This window comes from Salmo salar, chromosome ssa09 (genome assembly GCF_905237065.1).
Source record: "Salmo salar chromosome ssa09, Ssal_v3.1, whole genome shotgun sequence".
In the NCBI taxonomy this organism is placed as follows: domain Eukaryota; kingdom Metazoa; phylum Chordata; class Actinopteri; order Salmoniformes; family Salmonidae; genus Salmo; species Salmo salar.
The window spans coordinates 17,119,746-17,146,812 of record NC_059450.1 but is presented as its reverse complement, the minus strand read 5'-3'; the positions used below and the strand labels follow the sequence as shown (position 1 = coordinate 17,146,812).

Below are 27,067 nucleotides of genomic sequence, written 5' to 3'. Positions count from 1 at the left end.
TGCATCTGGTCTGCATCACAGTGCTAGAGGCGTCACTACAGACCTGGGTTCGATCCCCGGCTATATCACAACCGGCCGTGATCGGGAGTCCCATAGGGTGGCGCACAATTTGCCCAACGTCGTCCGGGTTAGGGGAGGGTTTGGCCAGGATAGGCCTTCATTGTAAATAAGAATTTGTTCTGAACTGACTTGCCTTGTTAAATAAAGGTGAAATAAATAAATATTGTGGTATTACAGTGAAAGAAGAACTTACATATTTAGGCATAACCATTACTAGGGACCAGAAGTCTAGAGGCTTACAAAATGTTAAGCCTCTTATTAAAAAAAACCAGAAGAAGCTTAATTAATCAATGGCCACAGAGGGACTTATCTTTAAAAGGAAGAGTCCTAATAACCAAGGCTGAGGGTATCTGTAGGCTAGCATATGCCGCTCTATCTTTATATCTTGACGGTAAAATAAGCAAAGAGATAGACCAGATGCTTTTCAACTTTCTGTGGAGAAACCGTACACATTACATTAGGAAAACTGTTGTAATGAACACTTATGAGTATGGTAGGTAGAGTATGGTAGGGTGAATTTTCTGGACTTTACTACCTTATATAATACCTTTAAGATCAATTGGATAAAACAATTCGTAATAGACACTTTATTCCTCATCATGTCTTCTCTACTTTTGGTGGCCTTTACTTCATGTTGATTTGCAGTTATGATATTGACAAAGTTCCAGTGAAACTCTGTTTTTCATCGGAAGGTTTTCTTGTCATGGTCCTTCATTTCTAAGCATAATCTTTCTACATAATCTTCTCTGTCAACAAAACAAATGATATGATCGTGGACTTCAGGAAACAGCAGAGGGAGCAGCCCCCTATCTACATTGACGGGACAGTAGTGGAGAGGTTGGAGAGTTTTAAGTTCCTCGGCATACACATCACGGACAAACTGAAATGGTCCACCCACACAGACAGCGTGGTGAAGAAGGCGCAGCAGCGCCTCTTCAACCTCAGGAGGCTAAAGAAATTCAGCTTGTCACCAAAAACACTCACAAACTTTTACAGATGCACAATCGAGAGCATCCTGTCGGGTTGTATCACCGCCTGGTACGGCAGCTGCTCCGCCCATAACCGTAAGGCTCTCCAGAGGGTAGTGAGGTCTGCACAACGCATCACCGGGTGCAAACTACCTGCCCTCCAGGACACCTACACCACCCGATGTCACAGGAAGGCCAAAAAGATAATCAAGGACAGCAACCCCCCGAGCCACTGCCTGTTCAATCCGCTAACATCCAGAAGGCGAGGTCAGTACAGGTGCATCAAAGCTGGAACCGAGAGACTGAAAAACAGCTTCTATCTCAAGGCCATCAGACTGCTAAACAGCCATCACTAACATTGAGTGGCTGCTGCCAACATACTGACTCAACTCAAGCCACTTTATATTATTTATATTAGATCATGTTTACATAACCTACATTATTCATCTCATATGTATATACTGTACGCCATACCATCTACTGCATCTTGCCATCTTGATGTAATTAGATGTATCACTAGCCACTTTAAACAATGCCACTTTATATAATGTTTTCATAATCTACATTACTCATCTCATATGTATATACTGTACTCTATACCATCTACTGCATCTTTCCATCCTGATGTAATGTATCACTAGCCACCTTAAACAATGCTGCTTTATATGTTTTCATACCCTACAATACTCATCTCCTATGTATATACTGTACTTCATACCATCTCTTACATCTTGCCTATGCTGTTCGGCCATCACTTATTTATATATTTTTATGTACATATTCGTATTCATTCCTTTACACTTGTGTGTACAAGGTAGTTGTTGTGGAATTGGTAGATTACTTGTTAGATATTACTGCATGGTCGGAACTAGAAGCATAAGCATTTCGCTACACTTGCATTAACACCAGCTAACCATGTGTATGTGACAAATAAATTTGATTTGATTTGATATATGGAATAATCGGGATATATTGTATAAAAATACTTCTTTGCTTTTAGAATATTGGTTCCGAAATAATATCCTGTTGGTGAGCCAACTGGTAAATAATATCCTATTGGTGAGCCAACTGGTAAATGCAGAGGGTCTTTTACTGAATTATAAGAAATTCTTATCACTTTACAAGATCCCTGTAACATCTAAAGATTTTGCAATTGTTTTAGATGCCATTCCCTCAGGTATTTCTTTATTATTCAGGAACGTGTCAAGACCTGACCCTCAGGACCTGCCTACGATTAACCCTGTTGACTCATCAGTAGCAAATATTTTTGTTGTTGTTGGTCCATTCAACAACAATAGAGCTATGAGCCTTGTTTCAGCAGGATGTTGTATCTATACCTTATGTCATGCCTTACTGGAAGGTTTTTATTGATAATATCTGTTGAAAAAAAGTTTGGATGTTGCCACACACATACCTACTTATTAACAAAATTAAGGACATTTATTTTAAAATGATTCATAAATATTATCCTGTCAACCACTATATGAAGAAGTTTAAGAAAAACATTCATTCACACTGTACCTTTTGTAATGACCACCCAGAAACAGTGTTGAATATTTTTGGGCATTGTATTCATGTAAGGAAACTGTGGCAAGACATCAGTAGATTTATAATTGAACACGTTTATGAAGATTTTACACTATTATGGAGAGATGCACTGTTTGTATTCTTTACCTACAATAGAAATAAGTTGAAACAATTTTATGTAATTAATTTCATTCTTCTTTTGGCCAAATTTCATATTCACAAATGTAAATTTACAAACAAAACACCACGATTTATTACCTTACAAAAAAAATGGAACTATATTTTAAGACAATTAAATACTCTACCAACAGAAAAGCTGTTAGAATTATAAATGTTTGTATATGTCCCTTAAGGTCCTTATGTAATGTAATATTGTACCCCCTAGCCCAATTGTCCTTTGTATATTCTTTATATATATACTTGTGTTCCATGTACTTTGTGTATTGATTAGTTGTTAATTATATTAAGAATAATAAAAACAGGTTCTTCTTCTTTGACGAGGTTTAACGGCTGTTGACATCCAATAAATGTTGCATTACCGCCACCTACTAGACTGGAGTATAACTCCCTTCCTTATACATTGCTTGAAAAATAAATAAATAAACAAATGCCCTACCATCTAACTACACTCACAAAAAAAAATATAATAATAATAAAATTAAAAAAATAAACACTACCCTACTCCACTATTTGAATCTATTTAGTCTTACTTCAGACCAACAGCCTGAAAGGATGGAACACCACCACTTAACACACCCTGCAACTCTTCTGACGCCAAATCTCGCACACCCAAATACCTCTCTGTAGCTGCCACCACAACCTCAATTTTCTGCGACTTACGTTCCATCCTTGCAGTACAGTTGATAACCATTGCTATAAATGCAAAAAATCTAATCTTACTGAAACATATCACTTGTTGGCCTATCCTTCTGTACTGGTACAGATCTACTACTCACACCAGTCAGGATCCCTCCCCCTTGACCCATCTTCCTCTACTTTCTTCACTGCCTCAGCATATGACAACTTGTGCACTACTCTTACCCTGGAAACCTCAACCTGCCTCTCTCTCACGGGACATTTCTGATCCCCAGCCCCATGGGCATCCCTACAATTAACACATACTAATACCTTCCCCAATGCTGGTTGAAAGAATGCCAAGAGTGTGCAAAGCTGGCATCAAGGCAAAGGTTGGCTACTTTGAAGAATCTCAAATATAATGTAGATATTTTGATTTGTTTAGCACTTTTTTGGTTACTACATAATTCCATATGTGTTATTTCATAGTTTTGATGTCTTCACTATTATTCTACAATGTAGAAAATAGTAAAAAATAAAGAAAAAACCCTTGAATGAATAGGTGTGTCCACACTTTTGACTGGTACTGTATGTGTTGTAGGTAGCCTGATACTGTAAGCAACATTCTATCTCAATGTTACATTCTAACAATCAACTGTATGTTATGTATCAATCAAACCTAATGAAATGTGATATATTTTCCACCAACGTTCTCTTTGGATTGTAGCTCAAAATATTGCTGGAGTTATGAAACCCTATGATGAAATTGAAAATTATTGAATGATCAAATCAAATACACATATTCAGCAGATGTTATTGCAGATGTAGCGAAATGCTTGTAGGCCAAGGTCTGTTCATCAACACACAGTAGGCCTACCGATTAGTAGCCTAGAATACTACCATAATAAATCAGTCCCCCAACAGCAAATAACAAAACAGAATGAGGAAATTAAGAGATTTATTCAATTTCTGATCAAAAGTACACTGCAATTTTGTTCATTACCCACAAATATATTTCTAATAAGTCTTTAATTAAAAATAAGGCTTCAATTCAGAATTTATTTGGTACCCATTTGTACCCAAAATAACACTGTGCCTGTAAAGAAATATGAAGATATTTGAACATTTTCTGAAGTTATGTTGTAAAGGCCTTTTTATAAACATTGTGGATTTTCTGTTTCTTCTGCATCCATTATGCCTGATAGGTTTCCCTATATCTCTCACTGCTCCTGTGTCATTTCACTGTGCCCTCTATACTACCCTAATGCCAAGAGGGAAATGAAAGCCAACCCCTTGAGATACTGTAAACTGATGGTAGGGGTACTCTACCTACATGTACATATTACCTCAATTACCTTGACTAACTGGTGCCCCCACACATTGACTCTGTACCGGTACCCCCTGTATATAGGCTCACTATTGTTATTTTACTGCTGCTGTTTAATTATTTGTAACTTTTATTTTAAAAAAAATGTACTTATCTATTTTTTACTATTTTTCTTAAAACTGCATTGTTGGTTAAGGGCTTGTAAGTAAGCATTTCACTGTAAGGTTGTTGTATTCGGCGCATGTGACAAATATAATTTGATTTGATTTGACTTAACTATATGTAAAATCATTTGCCTGAAGCCTATTTCCCCCAGAGGTTTGAGGCTTATGTTAAACCTGATATGATACTTAAATGATCTCTATCACAATTAAACAGAAACTGAAGAATGTCGTAACAGAAGAGAATGATTGACAGTATGGTTCCCTGAAATGAGTAAGGCTGCTATTATGAGAGCGTGTGCTTGTTGCCTACTGTGTGTGTGTGTGTGTGTGTGTGTGTGTGTGTGTGTGTGTGTGTGTGTGTGTGTGTGTTTTCAGTGTCCACTGTCGTGGCAAGTTGAGTGGTTCTGGCTGAATATTCCTGGTTTGAAAATAGTCCCTGGTTTATTGGTAGAATATTCCTGACATACAAAAGGTTCCTGGTTTGGAAATGATGCTAAGGTTAAAGAGGGTCTGTTGTGATAGGCAGCCCCAGAATGAAGTGGACTTAAGGGAATAGTGATTGGTAGGTCAGTCTCTGTGAGTGGGGCCTGCTAGCTGACTGGCAGTCCGGCGTTGGTCTTCTTGTCACGGATGGAGCTTAGCATGTCTGAGACGAGCTCCTCAAGCCCATAGGTCGACTTCCAGCCCCAGTCTTTCTGTGCATTGGAGTCATCAAACCTCACTGGCCAGCTGTCTGCTACACACCAGGGAACAATCATGGTCAAGAGTTATTTTACACATCACAACTTTCATAAGACCCAATGATGACATCATTCATGACTGGGGACCGTGTGAAGCAAACCCAGAGCAAATAAAATAAACAAAAATGTTATTTGATTCGATTTGAAATAGCAATGATGTAGGAGGTCAAGGATGAGAGAAAGGCTGACATGTAAGGCTTACAATATTTAATACTACTACAAAAATACAATGTATATCTACTCTAGCCTATACACTATGAAGGAGAAAATGTTCCATATACTTCTGCTATGGCTTAATTCAAATCACACATCTTGAGGTTCAATAACAATTAAAAACACTCCACAGACAGTCAGACACACAACAATAAGGTGAACAATGAACATACCAATGGTCTGGCGGACAGAGTCAGGGTTATAGGTGACCTTGAGGTGGGGCAGTTGCTTGCGGATTTCCGTGGCAACTTCCTCAGGGGTGAAGCTCATGGCAGCGATGTTGTACGTGCGCAGCGACAGTTGGCATTCCGGGGCCTGCATGAACTCCACAGTCGCACGGTGGCAGTCACCAATGTGCATCATGGGCAGACGTGTGTCAGCTCGTAAATAGCACTCGTGGTGACCTGTGCTGAGTGCATCGTGAAAAATCTGGACAGCATAGTCTATGGGAAAAGGAGAGCAAAAAAGTACACAGAATGTATTGGAATATATCCCTATGGCATTAATACTTTAATAAATGATTATATGATAAATATGGGTTACCTGTTGTTCCCCCCCCAGGCTGTGTGTTAGCTGAAATGATGCCAGGATAGCGTAGGCAGCGGAAGTCCAGTCCATACTTGTGATGAAAATACTAACAGAGAGAGATTTAACACAATCAAAGCAAATAACCAGAAAAGGCATATTTCACTTAATCTGCACTATGTTAATTCATTGACTTACTCTCTCTGAAAAATATACATGTGAAAACTCTCTCGCTTTAAGAGAGGACCGGCAGGTTGTGTGTGTGCAAGAGTGTCCATTTGACAGCAATGTGGTCGCATTGTGACTGCATCTAGGACTGTTTGTGTGTTGATGTGTGTGTGTTTGTATGTGTGAACATAACAGTTCACACCTCCCCCATCAGTTCGCCGTGCACTTTGGACACCCCATAAATGGTGTGAGGCCTCTGGACACACAGGTCAGGTGCGGGGTCACGGGGAGAAGATGGGCCAAAAGCTCCGATGGTGCTGGGGACAAAGAGACGTAAGCAGCTCTCCAGAGCCAGGTCCAGCACATTATGAAGGCCTAGAAAGAACAGCAAGGAGTGAAGCTTTAGACAAAAACATACAAACCTTGCAAAAAGGGATACTGTGATACTGCCCTGGATACTGTGGTAGCGTGTGTGTGTGAATTTGGAGCTGACCTGTGATATTGATCTTGCGTGCCAGGGCCACATTGGCCTCTCCCACAGCACTGAGTAGAGCGCTGTAATGCACCAGCCAGGTGATGCGGTTATTCACCACCAACTCTCTGAGGTTCTTATAGTCCAACACGTCAGCATACACAAATGGGCCTGAGGGAGAGGAGAAGAGATTGACAAACTACGGATTGCCCCTTCAAGGCAGGGGACATGTTATTTTCTGCAGAAAAGAAGAGGATTTGAGAAGCGCAGTATGGAGATGTGCATGGACATTGAGATCAAGAGAGAATTGCTGATCGGTCCAACTAAGAAAACTTACCACTTCTGTACACTTCCGGTGGAGCCTTTTTAATATCCGATAGGATAACGTTTTCTGTTCCGTACTGTTTCCTACACATTGATATTCAATTAATATATGACATTTCAGTTCATTCCTGGAATTTACAGAATTGAATTGGATAGGAGCCCAACCCCAGAAAGTAAACTAGATGTTAAGTGAGAATTCTACAAGCTGGGGAATATTCAGGCTATCACCATGGAAGAAATCAGCATTGAAGAAAAGATTGCTCTTTAGTTATTTTCTTACCTCAGGATTTCTGCAAGCCCCACACCTAACTGGCCAAGGCCGCCTTAACCATGAAGAGAAAAATAATACAATGCAGAATTCATAAGCATTCATGAAACAACACCATCTCAATTGTTCATTTGTATTTGCTAAAAGGTCTCAGAGAATATATGGTAAAAATGTGTTTCTTATGTACAATTTCAGAAAAAAGTAGGGCTGGATGTTTTGTCATATTCCACTTCAACCAGGCTGCGACCTTTTTTGTTTTCACCAAAGCTTTATGTACAGACAAAACCTGGCCTCAGGCTATTATTCTGCCGGTGGTCACTTGCTGGGGCCTTTTTGTCCCCAGTCTACTCACAGCCTATTGTACGAAGGAAAAGAGGATTGCCACTTACTGAACAGTGAAAACAACTCGAAATGACAAAAACTAGAATGACAGCATGCCTATGCTTATATAAACAGATTTTACTCAATTTCATAAACACATATACATCCTATAGGGCCTATCTATAGACTATGGGCCATAAAGTGTTATTTGCTACTTGAGATAATAAAAAAGAGTTAACCTGTGATGAGAATTCGCGGGTTCTCCGCAGTAGGTAGGTCATTTGAATCCTGACTGTTCCACCGGCAGTTCTGTCGGAGCGACCAACTAAAGCCCTGGAATGACAAACTACGCGCCCGGCTGCGACAGCCATGGCACAACGATCCGAATACAGCTGCCGCGGAGGACATACAGCACCGCATACCTGGTAGCATGTGGAGCTGTTTCCCCTGTGGAAAAAGTTGGATCAAAGACAATAGGCTATGTTATCTATTTCATCCGGAAAATCAATCTCACTCAGTAGGAATGACACCATTTAGGCCATAGGCACGGTTCATTCTATGGATTAATTCAAAAATTACAATTTGAACAGTGCAATGGAAAAATCAAATCAAATTTTATTGGTCGAATACACATATGTAACGTTAGCAGATGTTATTGCGGTTGTAGCGAAAGGCTTCTGTTCCTAGCTCCAACAGTGCAGTAATATCTAACAATACACAACAATACACACGAATCTAAAAGTAAAAGAATGGAATTAAGAAATATAGAAATATTAGGACGAGCAATGTAGGAGTCCAGAGTATATATATATATATACTCTGGACTCCTACATTGCTCGTCCTAATATTTCTTAATTCCATTCTTTTACTTTTAGATTCGTGTGTATATATAAAATCAAACTGTATTACCGAGAATTGCTTACTTACACGCCCTTAACCCAACAGTGCAGTCTAAGAAGAATTAAGAAAATATTTACCAAGTAGACTAAAATAAAAATTAATAATAAAAAGTAACACAATAAGAATAACAATAACGAGGCTATATACAGGGGGAACCGGTACCGAGTCAGTGTGCGGGTGTACAGGTTAGTTGAGGTTATTTGTACAGATATATATATGTGTGTGTGTGTGTGTGTGTGTTTGTGTTTGTGTGTGATGGGCTGTATAGACATTATGGACCGTGTGTGGATAGAATATGTAGTATATCTGAAGAATACGTGGATAGAATAGTATATGTACAGCAATAGTTCAATAGGATGGCCTTGACTAGAACACAGTATATACATATGAAGTATGTAAAACCGTATGTAAACATTATTAAAGTGACGAGTTTTCCATGTCTATGTACATATGGCAGCAGCCTCGAAGGTGCAGGGGTGTAACCGGGTGGTACCCTGCTCGTAACAGCGACTAAGTTCAGGGCAGGGTACTGGATGGAGGCCAGCTAGTGATGGCTATTTAACAGTCGGTCTTGAGATAATAGAAGCTGTTTTTCAGTTACACATACATACAACAATGAAGAGGTTAGTTGACTGTGATAGGCTATAGGTAAGTTATGTAACATTGTTGTTTAGCCTATTTTAAAACATAAACTTTATACAGTTCATATTGACTGAAACACAACGCGTTATCTTTCAGAAGTAGAATGAATACAAAACAACATGTTACCTGTGTGCTGACAAAAACCTGCAGTCAGTCTCTGTTCGTGCCAACCACTTGTTGCCCAAACTGAAGACTTTACAGATCACACAATCGCATTTCACGCTATGTTACAAAACGAATTTATGAAAATTGCGCTTGTAAAACGGTTTTCATGGTAGTTAACGCTTAGAATTAAAAGATTACCCTCCGATTGGTCACGGATTAAGCGCACCAAGCATCCATTGGGTAAAGCTAGATAAACGGCTGAAGAAAGTCATGCTGGGATATGTGGTTTTCCTTGTTGTGATGTAAGAGCGCAAGAGGGCGTGACTCAATTGTAAAGGACTACAGTATCCAGCCTGCAAGGCAATACATTTGGGCAAACATGCTGACTCGCTGCTCACAGTGGATTTGTATTGTGTAGAAATGTTTAGCTGAGTTTGGTTTGAGCAGGACTGGAGCGTAGAGGCTTACTTCAGAGTCAGAGAAGAGATCAAAATACATTTGACAAGTGACAACAAGCATTATGCTACTTACTACAGTTTGATGTAATATATGTCACCTCAGGTGTAGCGTGTTGTGTATAAGTCAAATGCTGTGGAGAGGACTTCTGATTCCTGTCTTTAAAACCCCACAGAAACACACATCAACCAACCAAATCAGAATACAGAAACTATTTATTAACAAAAACAATAAGATACACTACCGGTCAAAAGTTTTAGAAAACCTACTCATTATTTTTAATATTTTCTACATTGTAGAATAATAGTGAAGACATCAAACCTATGAAATAACATATGGAATCACGTAGTAACCAAAAAAGTGTTAAACAAATCAAAATATATTTTGTATTTGAGATTCCTCAAATAGCCACCCTTTGCTTTGATGACAGCTTTGCACACTCTTGGCATTCTCTCAACCAGCTTCATGAGGTAGTCACCTCAAATGCATTTCAATTAACAGGTGTGCCTTCTTAAAAGTTAATTTGTGGAATTTCTTTCCTTCTTAATGCATTTGAGCCAATCAGTTGTTTTGTGACAAGGTAGGGGGGTTGTGCAGAAAATAGCCCTATTTGGAAAAAATACCAAGTCCATATTAGGGCAAGAACAGCACAGATAAGCAAAGAGAAATGACAGTCCATCATTACTTTAAGACATGAAGGTCAGTCTATACAGAACATTTCAAGAACTTTGATAGTTTCTTCAAGTGCAGTCGCAAGGTAGGTAGCCTGATACTGTAAGCAGCATGAGTAAGTGTTCTAAAACTTTTGACCGGTAGTGTATATGTGTTTTTTCCTGAAATGCATCAAAGTGCTAGGCTAAGGTTAAAAGGACATCACATTAGTCCTGCAAAAAATAAGCAATGAAATCGTTTGAATTCATCTTGTGAAATGTTTGTTAGTCAACAATAATACACATGACATTTTCCCTGATCTCTTAATTAATTCCCGTAGTATTAGACTTAAAACGAATCATCCAGCGATCATATACTGTTTACCAGGGGGCAGGGCTACCGACGTTAAGGCTAATCTGAAGATGGTGCTGGCTAAAGCTAAAACTGGCGAGTGTAGAGAGTATAGGGATATTGTTATCCACGTCGGCACCAACGATGTTAGGATGAAACAGTCAGAGGTCACCAAGCGCAACATAGCTTCAGCGTGTATATCAGCTAGAAAGATGTGTCGCATTGAGTAATTGTCTCTGGCCCCCTCCCAGTTAGGGGGAGTAATGAGCTCTACAGCAGTCTCACAACTCAATCGCTGGTTGAAAACTGTTTTCTGCCCCTCCCAAAAGATAGAATTTGTAGATAATTGGCCCTCTTTCAGGGACTCACCCACAAACAGCCTGGCCTGCTGAGGAGTGATGGACTCCATGCTAGCTGGAGGGGTGCTCTCATCTTATCTACGAACATAGACAGGGCTCTAACTCCCTTAGCTCCACAATGAAATAGGGTGCAGGCCAGGCAGCAGGCTGTTAGCCAGCCTGTCAGCTTAGTGGAGTCTGCCACTAGCACAGTCAGTGTAGTCAGCTCAGCTATCCCCATTGAGACCGTGTCTGTTCCTCGACCTAGGTTGGGCAAAACTAAACATGGGTTTGTTCGCCTTAGCAATCTCACTAGAATAAAGATCTCCTCCATTCCTGCCATTATTGAAAGAGATCGTGATACCTCACATCTCAAAATTGGGCTGCTTAATGTTAGATCCCTCACTTCCAAGGCAGTATAGCCAATGAACCAATCACTGATCATAATCTTGATGTGATTGGCCTGACTGAAACATGGCTTAAGCCTGATGAATTTACTGTGTTAAATGAGGCCTCACCTCCTGGTTACACTATTGACCATATCCCCCGCACATCCCGCAAAGGCGGAGGTGTTGCTAACATTTACGATAGCAAATTTCAATTTACAAAAAAAAACCAGACGTTTTCGTCTTTTGAGCTTCTAGTCATGAAATCTATGCAGCCTACTCAATCACTTTTTATAGCTACTGTTTACAGGCCTCCTGGGCCATATACAGCGTTCCTCACTGAGTTCCCTGAATTCCTATCGGGCCTTGTAGTCATAGCAGATAATATTACAATTTTTGGTGACTTTAATATTCACATGGAAAAGTCCACAGACCCACTCCAAAAGGCTTTCGGAGCCATCATCGACTCAGTGGGTTTTGTCCAACATGTCTCCGGACCTACTCACTGCCACTGTCATACTCTGGACCTAGTTTTGTCCCATGGAATAAATGTTGTGGATCTTAATATTTTTCCTCGTAATCCTGGACTATCAGACCACCATTTTATTACATTTGCAACAAATAATCTGCTCAGACCCCAACCAAGGAGCATCAAAAGTTGTGCTATAAATTCTCAGACAACCCAAAGATTCCTTGATGCCCTTCCAGACTCCCTCTGCCTACCCAAGGACGTCAGAGGACAAAAATCAGTTAACCACCTAACTGAGGAACTCAATTTACCCTTGCGCAATACCCTAGATGTAGTTGCACCCCTAAAAACTAAAAACATTTGTCATAAGAAACTAGCTCCCTGGTATACAGAAAATACCCGAGCTCTGACGCAAGCTTCCAGAAAATTGGAACGGAAATGGCGCCACACCAAACTGGAATTCTTCCGACTAGCTTGGAAAGACAGTACCGTGCAGTATCGAAGAGCCCTCACTGCTGCTCGATCATCCTATTTTTCCAACCTAATTGAGGAAAATAAGAACAATCCAACATTTATTTTTGATACTGTCGCAAAGCTAACTAAAAAGCAGCATTCCCCAAGAGAGGATGGCTTTCACTTCAGCAGTAATAAATTCATGAACTTCTTTGAGGAAAAGATCATGATCATTAGAAAGCAAATTATGGACTCCTCTTTAAATCTGTGTATTCCTCCAAAGCTCAGTTGTCCTGAGTCTGCACAACTCTGCCAGGACCTAGGATCAAGGGAGACACTCAAGTGTTTTAGGACTATATCTCTTGACACAATGATGAAAATAATCATGGCCTCTAAACCGTCAAGCTGCATACTGGACCCTATTCCAACTAAACTACTGAAAGAGCTGCTTCCTGTGCTTGGCCCTCCTATGTTGAACATAATAAATGGCTCTCTATCCACCGGATGTGTACCAAACTCACTAAAAGTGGCAGTAATAAAGCCTCTCTTGAAAAAGCCAAACCCATTCCTCTCAAAAATTGTAGAAAAAGCTGTTGCGCAGCAACTCACTGCCTTCCTGAAGACAAACAATGTATATGAAATGCTTCAGTCTAGTTTTAGACGCCATCATAGCACCGAGACTGCACTTGTGAAGGTGGTAAATGACCTTTTAATGGCGTCAGACCGAGGCTCTGCATCTGTCCTTGTGCTCCTAGACCTTAGTACTGCTTTTGATACCATCGATCACCACATTCTTTTGAAGAGATTGGAAACCCAAATTGGTCTACACGGACAAGTTCTGGCCTGGTTTAGATCCTATCTGTCGGAAAGATATCCGTTTATCACTGTGAATGGTTTGTCCTCTGACAAATCAACTGTACATTTCGGTGTTCCTCAAGGTTCCGTTTTAGGACCACTATTGTTTCACTATATATTTTACCTCTTGGGGATGTCATTCGAAAACATAATATTAAATTTCACAGCTATGCGAATGATACACAGCTGTGACAACAATTTTGGACCCCCTTGTGGCCCCCCTAAATGTGGAGTATGAAATCATTTTTACATAACACATTTTTTCTATCGTTCTTTTTTTACATCCGTTATTAGACAGTGGCAACGCGGAACATGGTATTTTGCCTGCTAATGCCTGCAATGCAGTGAAGAAAACGATATGACAACAATAACGTCTAATGTAACTGGCCCAGTGCCAGTTACAGGGGGGCCAGTGCCCCTGTGACAACAATTTTGGACCCCCTTGTGGCCCCCCTAAATGTGGAGTATGAAATCATTTTTACATAACAAATTTTTGCTATCGTTCTTTTTTTACATCCGTTATTAGACAGTGGGAACGCGGAACATTGGCTTTTGCCTGCTAATGCCTGCAATGCAGTGAAGAAAACGATATGACAACAATAACGTCTAATGTAACTGGCCCCTCTAACAGTACAACTGGCCCCAGCTTGGCCCCCCCAGTTGAAATGGTCTAGAACCGCCACTGATATCAGCTAATGTAAGAAGGGCTATATGAATAAATTTGATTTGATTTAGATTAATTCTAGAAAACAATATCTGGACTTGCATTTAAAACAGTATAAAAAAGGTAGTTACAGTAGATATGTGTCATCATGAGAGAAACATTTTTAACAATGAGGAACTTTCACAGTATGCGATGCAATTTGATGTCCATAGGAGCAAAACTCTCTTGCAATAAAAGTAGATTTGTTCTCTCCCTCAACAGTCAATCAACCAGGATGAGCCTCCAGTGTCTCTGTGTGTCACTGTATTGTTGTCCTCTCTTCATCAATGTTTTCAACTTTCCTCACGGCACTCAATGACAAGGTTCTGTATCTCCCCTGGTGTTCCCTCAGGTGAAGAGCATTTTGGGTCCACCGCAGGAGCAGACCTTAGACACATCCAAAAAGAGACATGTTCTTCGGGAATAATGTGCGTATTACTCATTGATTAACTGTTTTAGTAAATACTCTTCATGTAATAGCTATTTCGATTCACCCATCCAACATTCAGTGTATGTCAGAGGGCTGCTGAAGGGGAGTGCAGCTCCAGATCTGCCTGTAGTACTGTAACTCACCTCTCCAGAGCTGTAGGGACTGTGGCTGGATGGAGTGCCAGATGACCAGCTCAGTGGGCTCATACAGGGGGTTCGAGTAACGCTCCCTCTCACAGGGCCTCAGGAGGGACTGGAACAGACAGTGGGTTCGCTCCTTCACCCCTGCAGCACACCTAACACTAGAGAGAGACAGATGAAGAGCAAGTGGAAAGGTACAGACAGATGCGGATTTAGTGTGGATACACTATATTCTTGGACAAGGACTGTGGATATAAGGAGTCTGGACAACGGATGAATCCAGGTGTCACACGTCTCAACTCTCCTGGTCGCTGTTGCAGAGGAAGGTGCCATAGTCTGAAGCGTAGACCTCATTGGCCAGCCGCAGCAGCAGAGGCTCAGAGAAGCCCGCGGCCAGGAGAAAGTGCCGAGCCAGCTGCCACACACAGTCCAGCAGCATCATCAACACTGGATGCTGCTGATCGTCCCATGGGCTCCATCACTTGATCTAAAGAAATTATGAATTACCAGACACTGACGATGATTTACGGATGATGGGAAGCACATTTCTTTATTGATAATAATCTGGGGTAGAGATGTCTTCTTGATTGTTGCTGATCACCTGCAAACGAGAGTAGACATGAGAGTTTATGGTTGCATGCTGTCAATAGGTTTGTGCGCTCAAAAACCATTGTTGTGCGTTGCCCAGTATGTAACTCTATGTTCATGTATTTATGATCAGGAAGTACAACTGATGTATTCATGTTTGACTATTAAATCATGAGGGTTAAGCTTAAGAAATGTAATTGAAGAGGGTTATCTGTTAATTTCCTGGTCTGAGAATTGACGGGCAAATGGGGCGTTTGAGCACATAGTTTCTTATTAGTATTGACATACAGTACATGTTTATATCCCTGGTTGTATTTATGCTTAAAGTATTGTGTAGCATCTTTATTGAAGTGTGTGCACTATGGAAATACATTTATGTTTATAATATGAACAGGTGTATATTGTAATGGTTGCCCTTGATTCTGAGTATGCATCCTGGTAATCTGTCTGGACCTGCAGCCTTGCGAATGTTAACCTGTTTAAAGGTCTTACTCACATCGGCTATAGAAAGCGTGATCACATAGTCGTTCGTAACAGCTGGTGCTCTCATGCATGGTTCAGTGTTGTTTGCCTCGAAGTGAGCATATTTGGTATTTAGCTTGTCTGGTAGGCTCGCGTCACTGGGCAGCTCGTGGCTGGGTTTCCATTCGTGATCTGTGATATACTGAACAAAAATCGAAACGCAACATGCAACAATTTCAAAGAGTAAATTGAAATAAATTCATTAGGGCCTAATCTATGGATTTCACATGGCTGGGCAAGGGCGCAGCCATGGCTGGGTCTGGGAGGGCATAGGCCTACCCACTTGGGATCCATGCCCACCCACTGGGGAGCCAGGCTCAGCCAATCAGAATGAGTTTTCCCCCACAAAAGGGCTTTATTACAGACAGAAATACTCCTCAGTTTCAACAGCTGTCCGGGTGGCTGGTCTCAGATGATCCCGCAGGTGAAGAAGCTGGATGTGGAGGTCCTGGGCTGGCATGGTTACACGTGCTCTGTGGTTGTTAGGCCAGTTGGACCTACTGCCAAATTCTTCAACGAAGTTGGAGGCAGCTTAAGGTAGATAGATTAACATTCAATTCTCTGGCAACAGCTCTGGTGGACATTCATGCAGTCAGCATACCAATTGCACGCTCCCTCAAAACTTGAGACATCTGTGGCATTGTGTTGTGTGACAAAACTGCACATTTTAGTGGCCTTTTATTGTCACCAGCACAAGGTGCACCTGTGTAATGATCATGCTGTTTAATCACCTTCTTGATGTGCCACACCTGGCAGGTGGATGGATTATCTTGGCAAAAGAGAAATGCTCACTAACAGGAATGTAAACAAATTTGTGCCATTTTTTTGTTGAGAAATAAGCTTTTTGTGCATACGGAACATTTCTGGGATCTTTTATTTCAGCTCATGAAATATGGCACCAACACTTTATATTTTGTTCAGTATAGTTTTCAAGCCCTGCCACGTCTGATGAGTGTCAGAGCCGGTGTAGTAGGATTCGATCTTAGTCGTGTATTGACGCTCTGCTTGTTTGATCGCTGGGGCTGAGCTCCCTGCCATGCATGACCTCTATACCTGGCGGTGTCAGAGGAAGGCCCTAAAAATTGTCAAAGACTCCAGCCACCAAGTCATAGACTGTTCTCTCTGCTACCGCACGGAAAGCAGTACCGATGCATCAAGTCTGCCCCCAATCCATAAGACTGCTAAATAGTTTGGTTGAATAGTTAACCAAACAGCAACTTGGAATATCTGCATTTACCGTATTTGCACTAACTTTGACTCATCACTTATGCTGCTGTTACTGTTAACTATCTGTCACTTTACCCCTACCTATATGTACATATCTAGCGTAATTACCTCGTACCCCTGCACATATACTCGGTACTGGTACCCCTTGTAGCCAAGTTATTGTTACTCATTGTGTATTTACAGTATTATTGCTTTTATTATTCTGTTTTACTTTTCTATTATTTCTGCATTGTTGGGAAGGGCCCGTAAGTAAGCATTTCACTGCAGGGAACAGGTCAGCATGCTGCCAATTTTAAAGCCATACTTGACACCTGGGTTTTTCTTTGATAGAGTTCCACATATTTTGATTCAGATTGTCTTTGATCATCAACCACTGTCATTTTCTTTTGTAAATACAGTTTTCGCAAGTCTATTTTCTCCATCTACAAATAAAAAGGCTCACTCTGGGAATGATAAGTCAATATCTGCTGTTGCCTCCTCACTGTTATAATCCAACCGCATGGCCAACCTTACACACACACACACACACACACACACACACACACACACACACACACACACACACACACACAAACAAACAGGAAGCCGGCCAGTGTGCGTGTATTTGGGTCCAGGATGAGCTGGGCCGAAGAGCTCACCAGAAGGGTGATGTCTGTGTCCTCTGAACCATGGACTAGAACAGTGTGGCCATCCCTGGACACAGCCACAGAGCACCATAGAGGGTTACATAACATACACTGAACAAAAATATAAACGCAACAATTTCTCATATTTTACTGAGTTACTGTTCATATAAGGAAATCAGTCAATTGAAATTAATTAATCAGGCCCTAATCTATGGATTTCACATGACTGGGAATACAGATAACCAGTCAGTGTCTGGTGTGACCACCATTTGCCTCATGCAGCGCAACACATCTCCTTCTCATAGAGTTGATCAGGCTGTTGATTGTGGCCTGTGGAATGTTGTCCCACTCCTCTTCAATGGCTGTGGGAAGTTGCTGGATGTTGGTGGGAACTGGAACACGCTGTCGTACAGGTCATTTTCAGAGGATCCCAAACATGCTCAAGGGGTGAGTATGCAGGCCATGGAAGAACTGGGAGTTCTCCAGCTTGCTCAGTAAGCAGTCCACACTGTGGGAGTGATCCCCACAGGCCTCCACCAGCTTTATCAGACTCTCCTGGAGCACCTTTCTCTTGGGGATACACACATACAACTATTCAGTCAATAGGCATAGAGCTATTCAGCCAAACAAATGTGGCATTGTTTGGCATGACAAAAAAAAGGGGTTGGCTAAAGCAGAAACAGCCTGGCAACTACTACGTTAGACATACGTAGCCACAAACACATGAAAGAACTCACACACAACAGGCAAACACACAGACACCTTTCCAGTTAGCAGTGCAGTCTCTTCCAACTGCTGTAGCTAGATCTGGACTCGAACCTGCCCTCTGTCATCCTGGTCTGCTGAGCATATTGCTTGGAACAGGTGTCAAAGATGTAACCCAGCCCAGAGTTGTCAATTACCGACTGGAGGAGGAGCGCATCCACCCTACAGCGCTTCCAATTGGTTCCCGTCAGGGTCCGGCTGCTGCACATGATGACCTGGGAAACACAATTTTGCTATCAAATAGATGCCATCTAAAGACAAAGACTGCATCATAACAGCATTAATTACATTGTAGTGACATGAACGTATCCGTGTGTGACTGCAACTCCATTTATGTGCGTGTGCATGTGTGGGCTCCCAAGTGGCGCAGCGGTCTAAGGCACTACATCTCAGTGCTAGAGGCGTCACTACAGACCCATAGAGCGGCGCACAATTGGGTTAGGGGAGGGTTTGGCTGGTGTAGGCCGTCATTGTAAATAAGAATTTGTTCTTAACTGACTTGCCTAGTTAAATAAAGGTTAAATATATATTTTTTTATAATAATGTGTGGATGCATGCATATCTCACCATGCCATTTTTCCTGTAGTGTGATAACAGAGGACAGGGAAGTAGCCCCCGTCTGAACTTGGCCACCTTCACCAGAGTCTCATCGTCTATGGAGTGGGGGGACAATAACAGCAGGGGTTGGGAGGGACACACAGAGTAGTCTCTGTTCACATGACTCAGTCTCTACCTGTCCTGCTGCAGGGGGAGATGAGAGTCGGAAGACACAACACAGATACATATTGTTCACTGTTAAAAAATGAGGGTGATTTGTGGTTCTATATATACACAACCTTTTTGAGGGCCATATATGAAGCGAGCCATTGATCCCTTTTTGGTTTGAAATAATATGATTTCTTCTAACAGTGCCTACACTGGGTCTATTAGGTTGTCTTGACATAGCGATCCCCAGGTTATCATATGTTTTAGAACTACAGTAGCCTAAATGTACCATGACAAGTGTTTCACAGGAAGCTGACTATATAGCTTAGCAGGGATTCATGTTGTTTCCCACATGTACTGTATACACTACACAGTCATAATGTAGTAAGTGAAACCACATGTACTAGGCTGCAGGGCTGGTATTGTGGTCTCAGCAGGATGAATTGATCTGAATCTTGACCCTTCCCTTGTGTCTGCCCAGTGACCCATAGGCATGTTGCTCCGTTCCCAACCCCCTCTGTGGACTTCCTGATCCCAGCGCTCTGTTTTCCTGTCACATGTGAAGAGCTGTATTATAGTCTGTGATGATTGTCTTTGATTTTAGAGTTAATGCAACAACGACAGGATATCTGTGTGTGTGTGTGTGTGTGTGTGTGTGTGTGTGTGTGTGTGTGTGTGTGTGTGGCACTTACTAGCTCCTCCATTTGAGCGTAGTCCTGTGCAGGCGATGAGAGACCCCACTGGTCCTGCAGACTGAGTTTAAGCAGTCTGTAGAAAAATGGATACATTTCGGACACACTTACCAGATAAGAGAGAGACCACAGAGAGCGAGAGCAAGAGAGAGGGGGGGGGAGCGAGCGTGAGCGGAGGGGGATATGTATGAGTGACAAAAAGTCACTAACTAGTCCAAATAAAATGCTGGGTGTGTATGTAGAGCCTGTATGTATTCTACCACCCTGCTACTGTACCTCAATGTCCAGCTAGAGAACACACAGTACCTTACACTTGAGGGTGATTGTTCCAGAGGACCCGGATGGCCTTTATAGGAAACACACACACCATTATAAGGGCCTGTCTCACCCTACACATTACACTCAACACTACCCCTCAGGGTTCTATGATCTGGGCTGAAAACTAAAGTCTTGCCTCCCCCCAAAAAACGGCATAAAAAAAGCCAAGCTGCTGGTGGGAGTGGAGTTTCTCTAAGTGACAGCATGTGAGGCCCACATTTCCCCTCCATTACAACTCTTTGTCTGCAGTACACCTCCAAATGTACTGTCTGAACCAGATTCATCACCGCTGCAAATGAATGCTGAAAGTCCTCAATTCTTTGCAGTTCATGATAAAAAGCATGTGGAGGAAAACGATAAGAATCCTCTGTTCCTTTTGCACAGTGCTGCGGACATGGATAGCAGCATACTGCGAAACACAAAAAACACATACAGACTCACACACAAGGTATCTCACATGTCAATCCTTTGTCTCTGGCCTGTACTAGAGAAGAGGCTGGAATAGCCCAACAGGTTTTCCATAATGGGCAGGGAGGGAGAGAGAGTTAGGAGGGGGCTTTGGTTAGTGAGACATCCTTATCAACAGCAAACTTAATAATAATAATAACAACAGTAATAATAATAATAATATATTCCGTTTAGCAGATACTTTTATCCAAAGCGACTTACAGTCATGCATGCATACACAGAAACTCTGACCCAACATTCACTGAGTGATTGTAGGCAGGGCCAGATTACAGAACAGACAGGCAGGGCACGTGCCCTGGAGCCCCCAACCTCCAGGGGGCCGCCAACCGCCCAATTTATTTATTTTTGATAAATGTGAAGAATTGCGGGAAATTAGATTGGAAACTGCAAAATGTTCTCTCAGCCTCATGGCAAAATGTGTAGAATTGCAGGAAATTTGCTTTAAAATTGCAACATTTACTCTAAGCCTCATGAAAGAATGTGTAGAAATAGCATTATATAACTGCATATATTTCTCTCTGCACCACGGCAAAAACGTTTTCCACAAAAAATCTATAATATTGTTCTCTTCTATTTTTTGAATAAAATGGCCCCAGAGTCAGTGTCCCAGGGCCCAAATGCGGTAATCCGGCCCTGTGTATAGGATGGGAAAATGTTAACGTGTTAAACTTTATTAGTAACTATTAGTAGACCTATGCCCAATATGACAATTGGCTGTCAGCACGTTTAAATATGGGGTTAAAGCAATATGGCAGCAGTTCTGTATTCTAGGCTATATGGTCCATCAATCCATCTTTGAACGTTAGTGACATTGGTAGGCTATACTCAGTGGTGTAAAGTACTTAAGTAAAAAATACTACTTAAGTAGTTTTTTGGGGTATCTGTACTTTACTATTCATATTTTTGACAACTTTTACTTTTACTGCACTACATTCCTAAAGAAAATAATGTACTTTTTACTCCATACATTTTCCCTGACACCCAGAACTACTCGTTGCATTTTGACAGGAAAATGGTCCAATTCAAGAGAACATCCCTGGTCATCCCTACTGCCTCTGATCTGGCGGACTCACTCAACACAAATGCTTTGTTTGTAAATTATGTCTGAGTGTTGGAGTGTGCCCCTGGCTATTCGTCAAGAAAAAAAAAGAAAATGGTGCCGTCTGGTTCGCTTAATATAAGGAATTTGAAATGGTTTATACTTTTATTTTTGATAATTAAGTACATTTTAGCAATTCCATTTACTTTTGATACTTAAATATATTTAAAACCAAATACTTTTTAGACTTTTACTCAAGTAGTATTTTACTGGGTGACTTTCACTTTTACTTGAGTCATTTTCTATTAAGGTATATTTACTTTTACTCAAGTATGACAGATGAGTACTTTTTCCACCACTGGCTATACTTTCATGAACAAGCAGGCACCTATTGGCCCCACCCCACTTACGCATAGCCATAGGAAGTAAGGGTTCGGAGGGTGCTGCTAGTTACGCAGTTTCAGAATGCGTAACTAGCATAGGCTGGTGCTAAATAGGCTGGTGCTAAATAGGCTGGTGCTAAATAAGCTGGTGCTAAATAGGCTGGTGCTAAATAGGCTGGTGTTAAATAGGCTGGTGCTAAATAAGCTGGTGCTAAATAGGCTGGTGCTAAATAGGCTGGTGCTAAATAAGCTGGTGCTAAATAGGCTGGTGCTAAATAGGCTGGTGCTAAATAAGCTGGTGCTAAATAGGCTGGTGATAAATATCTCAAAAACTAAAAGTATAGTTCTTGGGACAAATCACTCACTCAACCCTAACCCTAAACTGCTGGGTGTAACCCTAGATAGCAAGCTGTCATGGTCAAAACATATAGACTCAATGTTTCTAAAATGGGAAGAGGTCTGTCCATGATAAGCCATGGCTCCTCTTTCTTGACATCTAAATCAACCAGACAGGTCCTACTGGCCCTAGTTTTGCTGTGTTAGAAAATGCAAAGTGTGTGGCTACTTTGAAGAATCTTTGTTTAACACTTTTTTGGTTACTACATGATTCCATATGTGTTATTTCATAGTGTTGATGTCTTCACTATTATTCTACAATGTAGAAAATAGTAAAAATAAAGAAAAACCCTTGAATGAGTAGGTGTGTCCAAACTTTTAACTGGTACTGTATATTTACTAATGTCACGTCCTGACCAGCAGAGGGCGTATTGCTTAGTCTAGGTCAGGATGTGGCAGGGGGTTTGTGTTTGTTAAATGTTGGGTTGATGATTGGGACTTCCAATTGAAGGCAGGTGTGTATAGTTGCCTTTGATTGGAAGTCCTATATAGGTGTGTGTGTTTGTCTTTGGGGTTGTGGGGAATTGTTCTGTGTTGAGCCTATGCTTTGCCAGACTGTTGGTTGTTCGTGCATTCTCGTGAGTGCTTTGTTATTTTGGGTGTTCATTTTTGATAGTTAATAAAAGTCAAGATGAGCCTGCACATACCTGCTGCGTTTTGGTCCTCTTCTCTCCAGTACGACATTTTTAAGGATGAGTACGACTTATTTTATGACAGAATTCCCCACCAACAAAGGACCAAGCAGCGGAAGAAGGCTGGCGAGGTAAGGGAGACCGAGAGGCACCCCCAATAATTTTTTAGGGGGGTGCACAAGGGCTGTTTGACAGGGCAAGAGCTGCCCGCCAGTTAACAGTCGCCAGAGCTGCCCGCCAGTCAACAGTCGTCGCCAGAGCTGCCCGCCAGTCAACAGTCGTCGTCAGAGCTGCCCGCCAGTCAACAGTCGTCGTCAGAGCTGCCCGCCAGTCAACAGTCGTCAGAGCTGCCCGCCAGTCAACAGTCGTCAGAGAGGCCAGACTGCCCTGAACTGCCGGAGTGGCCAGACTGCCCTGAACTGCCGGAGTGGCCAGACTGCCCAGACTGTCCCCAGCTGCCAGAGTGGCCCGACTGCCTGGAACGGCCTGCACCTGAGCCACCTCCAGGATAGGTGGGTTGGGGAGGGAGGGTGTAGCACAGTGCCGTCGTTGACGGCAGCCACCCTCCCTTCCCTCCCTTATGGTTTAGGGGTTATTGTTTGTTGGGGTATTGGGGATTTTCTTGTTTTTTTCTTTTTTAGATGCATCCTGGAGTCTGCACCTTGAGGGGGGGGTACTGTCACGTCCTGACCAGCAGAGGGCGTATTGCTTAGTCTAGGTCAGGATGTGGCAGGGGGTTTGTGTTTGTTAAATGTTGGGTTGATGATTGGGACTTCCAATTGAAGGCAGGTGTGTATAGTTGCCTTTGATTGGAAGTCCTATATAGGTGTTTGTCTTTGGGGTTGTGGGGAATTGTTCTGTGTTGAGCCTATGCTTTGCCAGACTGTTGGTTGTTCGTGCATTCTCGTGAGTGCTTTGTTATTTTGGGTGTTCATTTTTGATAGTTAATAAAAGTCAAGATGAGCCTGCACATACCTGCCGCGTTTTGGTCCTCTTCTCTCCAGTACGACATTTTTAAGGATGAGTACGACTTATTTTATGACAACTAAAACCTCCTGTGTTGTGTGCTTGTTATTTTACCAGGTACTGTATGAATGTCTACCAATGGCATGCCTGGTGAGTGACTGGCGAGAAATTTAACCAGTCACTCAAAACATTTAGAAAGTATAAATAGCACTCACTTCAGATTAAGGACTGCAAAACGACTTTACTAATGATTTGTCATAGAACGATGCCGGGACTAGTTTATGTGGGTGAGGATAGATTTCCAGCGTTGTCCTTCATTTGACAGTGCAGTGCGCAAAGGTTATGTGCAACCTTCTGCCAAGAAGTGACAAGCCTTTCAGTGAATGAAATAAGCAGGAGATAGGCGGGACTTTCCAGCCTTCAGTGGCTGTGGCTATGTAATGTAATCCAACACCACAGTCACTCATTACTACAGCGTATAAACACAATTCCTGGGCTGAAGAGACTGACTCAGAAGCTTCTAAACATTTATAAAACAATTCAAATACACAGACAGTCCCCGAATTGACCTTTACTGTAATAAAATAAAATGTTATTTGTCACATGCACCAAATATCAACAGGTGTAGACCTTAATGTGAAATGCTTGCTTACAATCCTTTAACCAACAATGCAGTTAAGAAATATATGTTTATATAGCACTGTATAAATGTCTAGTAGATGGCTATTGCCTTATTGTTATAAAAGCCAATTTAGCGACTTGTTAGGCTAAATTGCAAGTAGTATCCTATTGTACAAATGTTCTCCCAAATCCCCCATTTCCCTAATTAGCCTACTATAGTAGGTATGACGTATATTTCATACAATACACAGCCAAAATATGAGGCCTAACTGGCAGCAGTAGGCTACATGATCTGTGTCAGTGTGCATGAGTGTGTCTTCTCTGTTTTCTTCCTATACCTCGACTGTACCACAGCAGCTGATCTGTCATTTCTGTACCACAGCAGCTGATCTGTCATTTCTGCACCACAGTAGCTGATCTGTCATTTCTGCACCACAGTAGCTGATCTGTCATTTCTGCACCACAGTAGCTGATCTGTCATTTCTGCACCACAGTAGCTGATCTGTCATTTCTGCACCACAGTAGCTGATCTGTCATTTCTGCACCACAGTAGCTGATCTGTCATTTCTGCACCACAGTAGCTGATCTGTCATTTCTTACAGACACAACACTAGGACCTGCTGAACCAGAACTTTTAGCAAGTAAGTCGGTTCATTTCACAAATTTAGCAGCTTCGGCCTCAAAAGCCCTTTTTTTAGTCTCAAATTTTTTCCGCACTATACCTTTCTGTTTTTCTGTTCTGACTTAGTGACTGACGGAGAGTTAGAGCAGGTCTCACTCTCTGTGATTATGTGTGCTTTACTTTGAATGTAAATTCGCGCCACCTCAGCTCAGCCAATCAGAAAACCAGGCCGACCCATCTTCGTAGGGGCCCAGCCTTTGCCCACTGGTCAGCCAAATGCTTAATATAGATTATTATGCCAATAGAAAAATTGCACAAAAGTCATTAAAAAAAAACAGGCCTATGTGCCGCCGGCCGTATCATCATTATTATAATATTTTTTCCGACCAGCTCACCACAATAATAGATGGTCCGGCCCTTACCGGAAGGCCAATCCGCCCATGGGTGTTTGTTTGAAGATAAGACTGTTCATAGCGGATCTTTCCTTTGCTTTTGTCATTAACTCAACCTGCCAGTGCCAACACCTTTCTGAGCCGTACTTGGCTCCTTTCCAACCAGACAGATGTGAAAACAGACGAGGAGATAGAGCGAGGGCCAAGGGTGCAACCACCCTAGATTGAAAAAAAAACTACATTTTTCAATAATGATGTACCAAAACACTCAAATAAAACATCCTTTAACACTATTAAATATGTCAAAATGTCATTCATTCCTGGATTTGGTCTGAGCTGGTGTTGCTTATTTTATATAGCAATGTACAGCTGTGTCTGTCGCTATACCCCCTTGAAGGGCCCCTTGCATGGCCTTAGACCAAAATGCAATTACCTGGCAAAAAAAGCTGTGTTAAAGTGCAACTGATGCGAGTGGTTTCATGTGACAGAGATGAAAATCTCCATTAGAAACTTATAAAATGGGGAAATCTGAAGACACAACAACTAGGATGGGTTGCTAATATGACTAGGATTACGCCTTTGGCTTCTGGACAAAGAAAGAAAGTTGATATGAAACCAATAGAACAGGAGAGAAATGACAGAGGAAGTCTTTAGGCCTATAAAGTAATTCCCTAATTGTTTCTATGGTCAGATTTTGGCTAGGCTACTTTGAAGCAAGGTAAGACATCAGAGTACCAATTATACCGTGACATTCGTGGGTCTCTTTTTCAGAGGGCCAATTTTTGTATGGGCCTAATAATAAACACATGTACAGTGCCTTGCGAAAGTATTCACCCCCTTGGCAATTTTTCCGATTTTGTTGCCTTACAACCTGGAATTAAAATAGATTTTTGGGGGTTTTGTATCATTTGATTTACACAACATGCCTACCACTTTAAAGATGCAGAATATTTTTTCTTGCGAAAAAAAAACAAGAAATAAGACCAAAAAAAAATACAACTTGAGCGTGCATAACTATTCACCCACCCAAAGTCAATACTTTGTAGAGCCACCTTTCGCAGCAGTTACAGCTGCAAGTGTAAAGGGGTGCGTAACTGGTGGCAGGAAAGTCAGACGCAGGACAGCAGAACTAGGAAATAGCCGGAGCAGTTTAATTTCAAAACCAACGGCATAAAGAAATAACCAACATGGGTACAAAACCCGACGCGCACCAGTAAACATGTGCAGAAGCACTTACAACAAACAATTCCACACAAAGACATGGGGGGAACTTAGGGTTAAATACACAACACTTAATGAGGGAAATGAGAACCAGGTGTGTAAGAAAACAAGACAAAACAAATGGAAAATGAAG

At 41.7% G+C, this 27,067-nt stretch overlaps 1 protein-coding gene and 1 pseudogene across 2 annotated transcripts; both read right to left on the bottom strand.

Moving 5' to 3' along the window:
- Positions 1–4,291: 4,291 nt before the first annotated feature.
- On the bottom strand, positions 4,292–9,751 carry LOC106610813 (L-threonine 3-dehydrogenase, mitochondrial). 2 transcript variants are annotated; one of them, XM_014210415.2, is made up of 9 exons: positions 9,541–9,751; positions 8,112–8,319; positions 7,564–7,606; positions 7,297–7,367; positions 6,981–7,130; positions 6,690–6,862; positions 6,338–6,428; positions 5,968–6,237; positions 4,292–5,577 (listed from the first exon to the last, which is right to left on the bottom strand). In XM_014210415.2, exons 2-9 carry the CDS (start codon positions 8,302–8,304, stop codon positions 5,432–5,434), a joined length of 1,137 nt encoding a protein of 378 aa, XP_014065890.1. In that variant the 5' UTR covers positions 8,305–8,319; positions 9,541–9,751; the 3' UTR covers positions 4,292–5,431. The 2 variants fall into 2 exon arrangements, with proteins under 2 accessions (XP_014065890.1, XP_014065891.1); XM_014210416.2 differs by lacking the exon at positions 9,541–9,751 and adding an exon at positions 8,800–8,941.
- Positions 9,752–14,245: 4,494 nt separating this feature from the next.
- LOC106610743 (myotubularin-related protein 9-like) lies at positions 14,246–19,972 on the bottom strand (annotated as a pseudogene).
- Between the last annotated feature and the right edge of the window lie 7,095 nt (positions 19,973–27,067).

Bases quoted from the DNA above. Each gene is read 5' to 3' on its own strand.
- LOC106610813 (XM_014210415.2), bottom strand. From the start codon at position 8,304: ATGCTACCAGGTATGCGGTGCTGTATGTCCTCCGCGGCAGCTGTATTC. The intron at 7,368-7,563 runs GTAAGAAAATAA...ATCAATGTGTAG, and splicing joins GGGCTTGCAGAAATCCTGAG to GAAACAGTACGGAACAGAAA. The intron at 5,578-5,967 runs GTATGTTCATTG...CCTGGTGTGTAG, and splicing joins CTCTGTCCGCCAGACCATTG to CAGACAGCTGGCCAGTGAGG.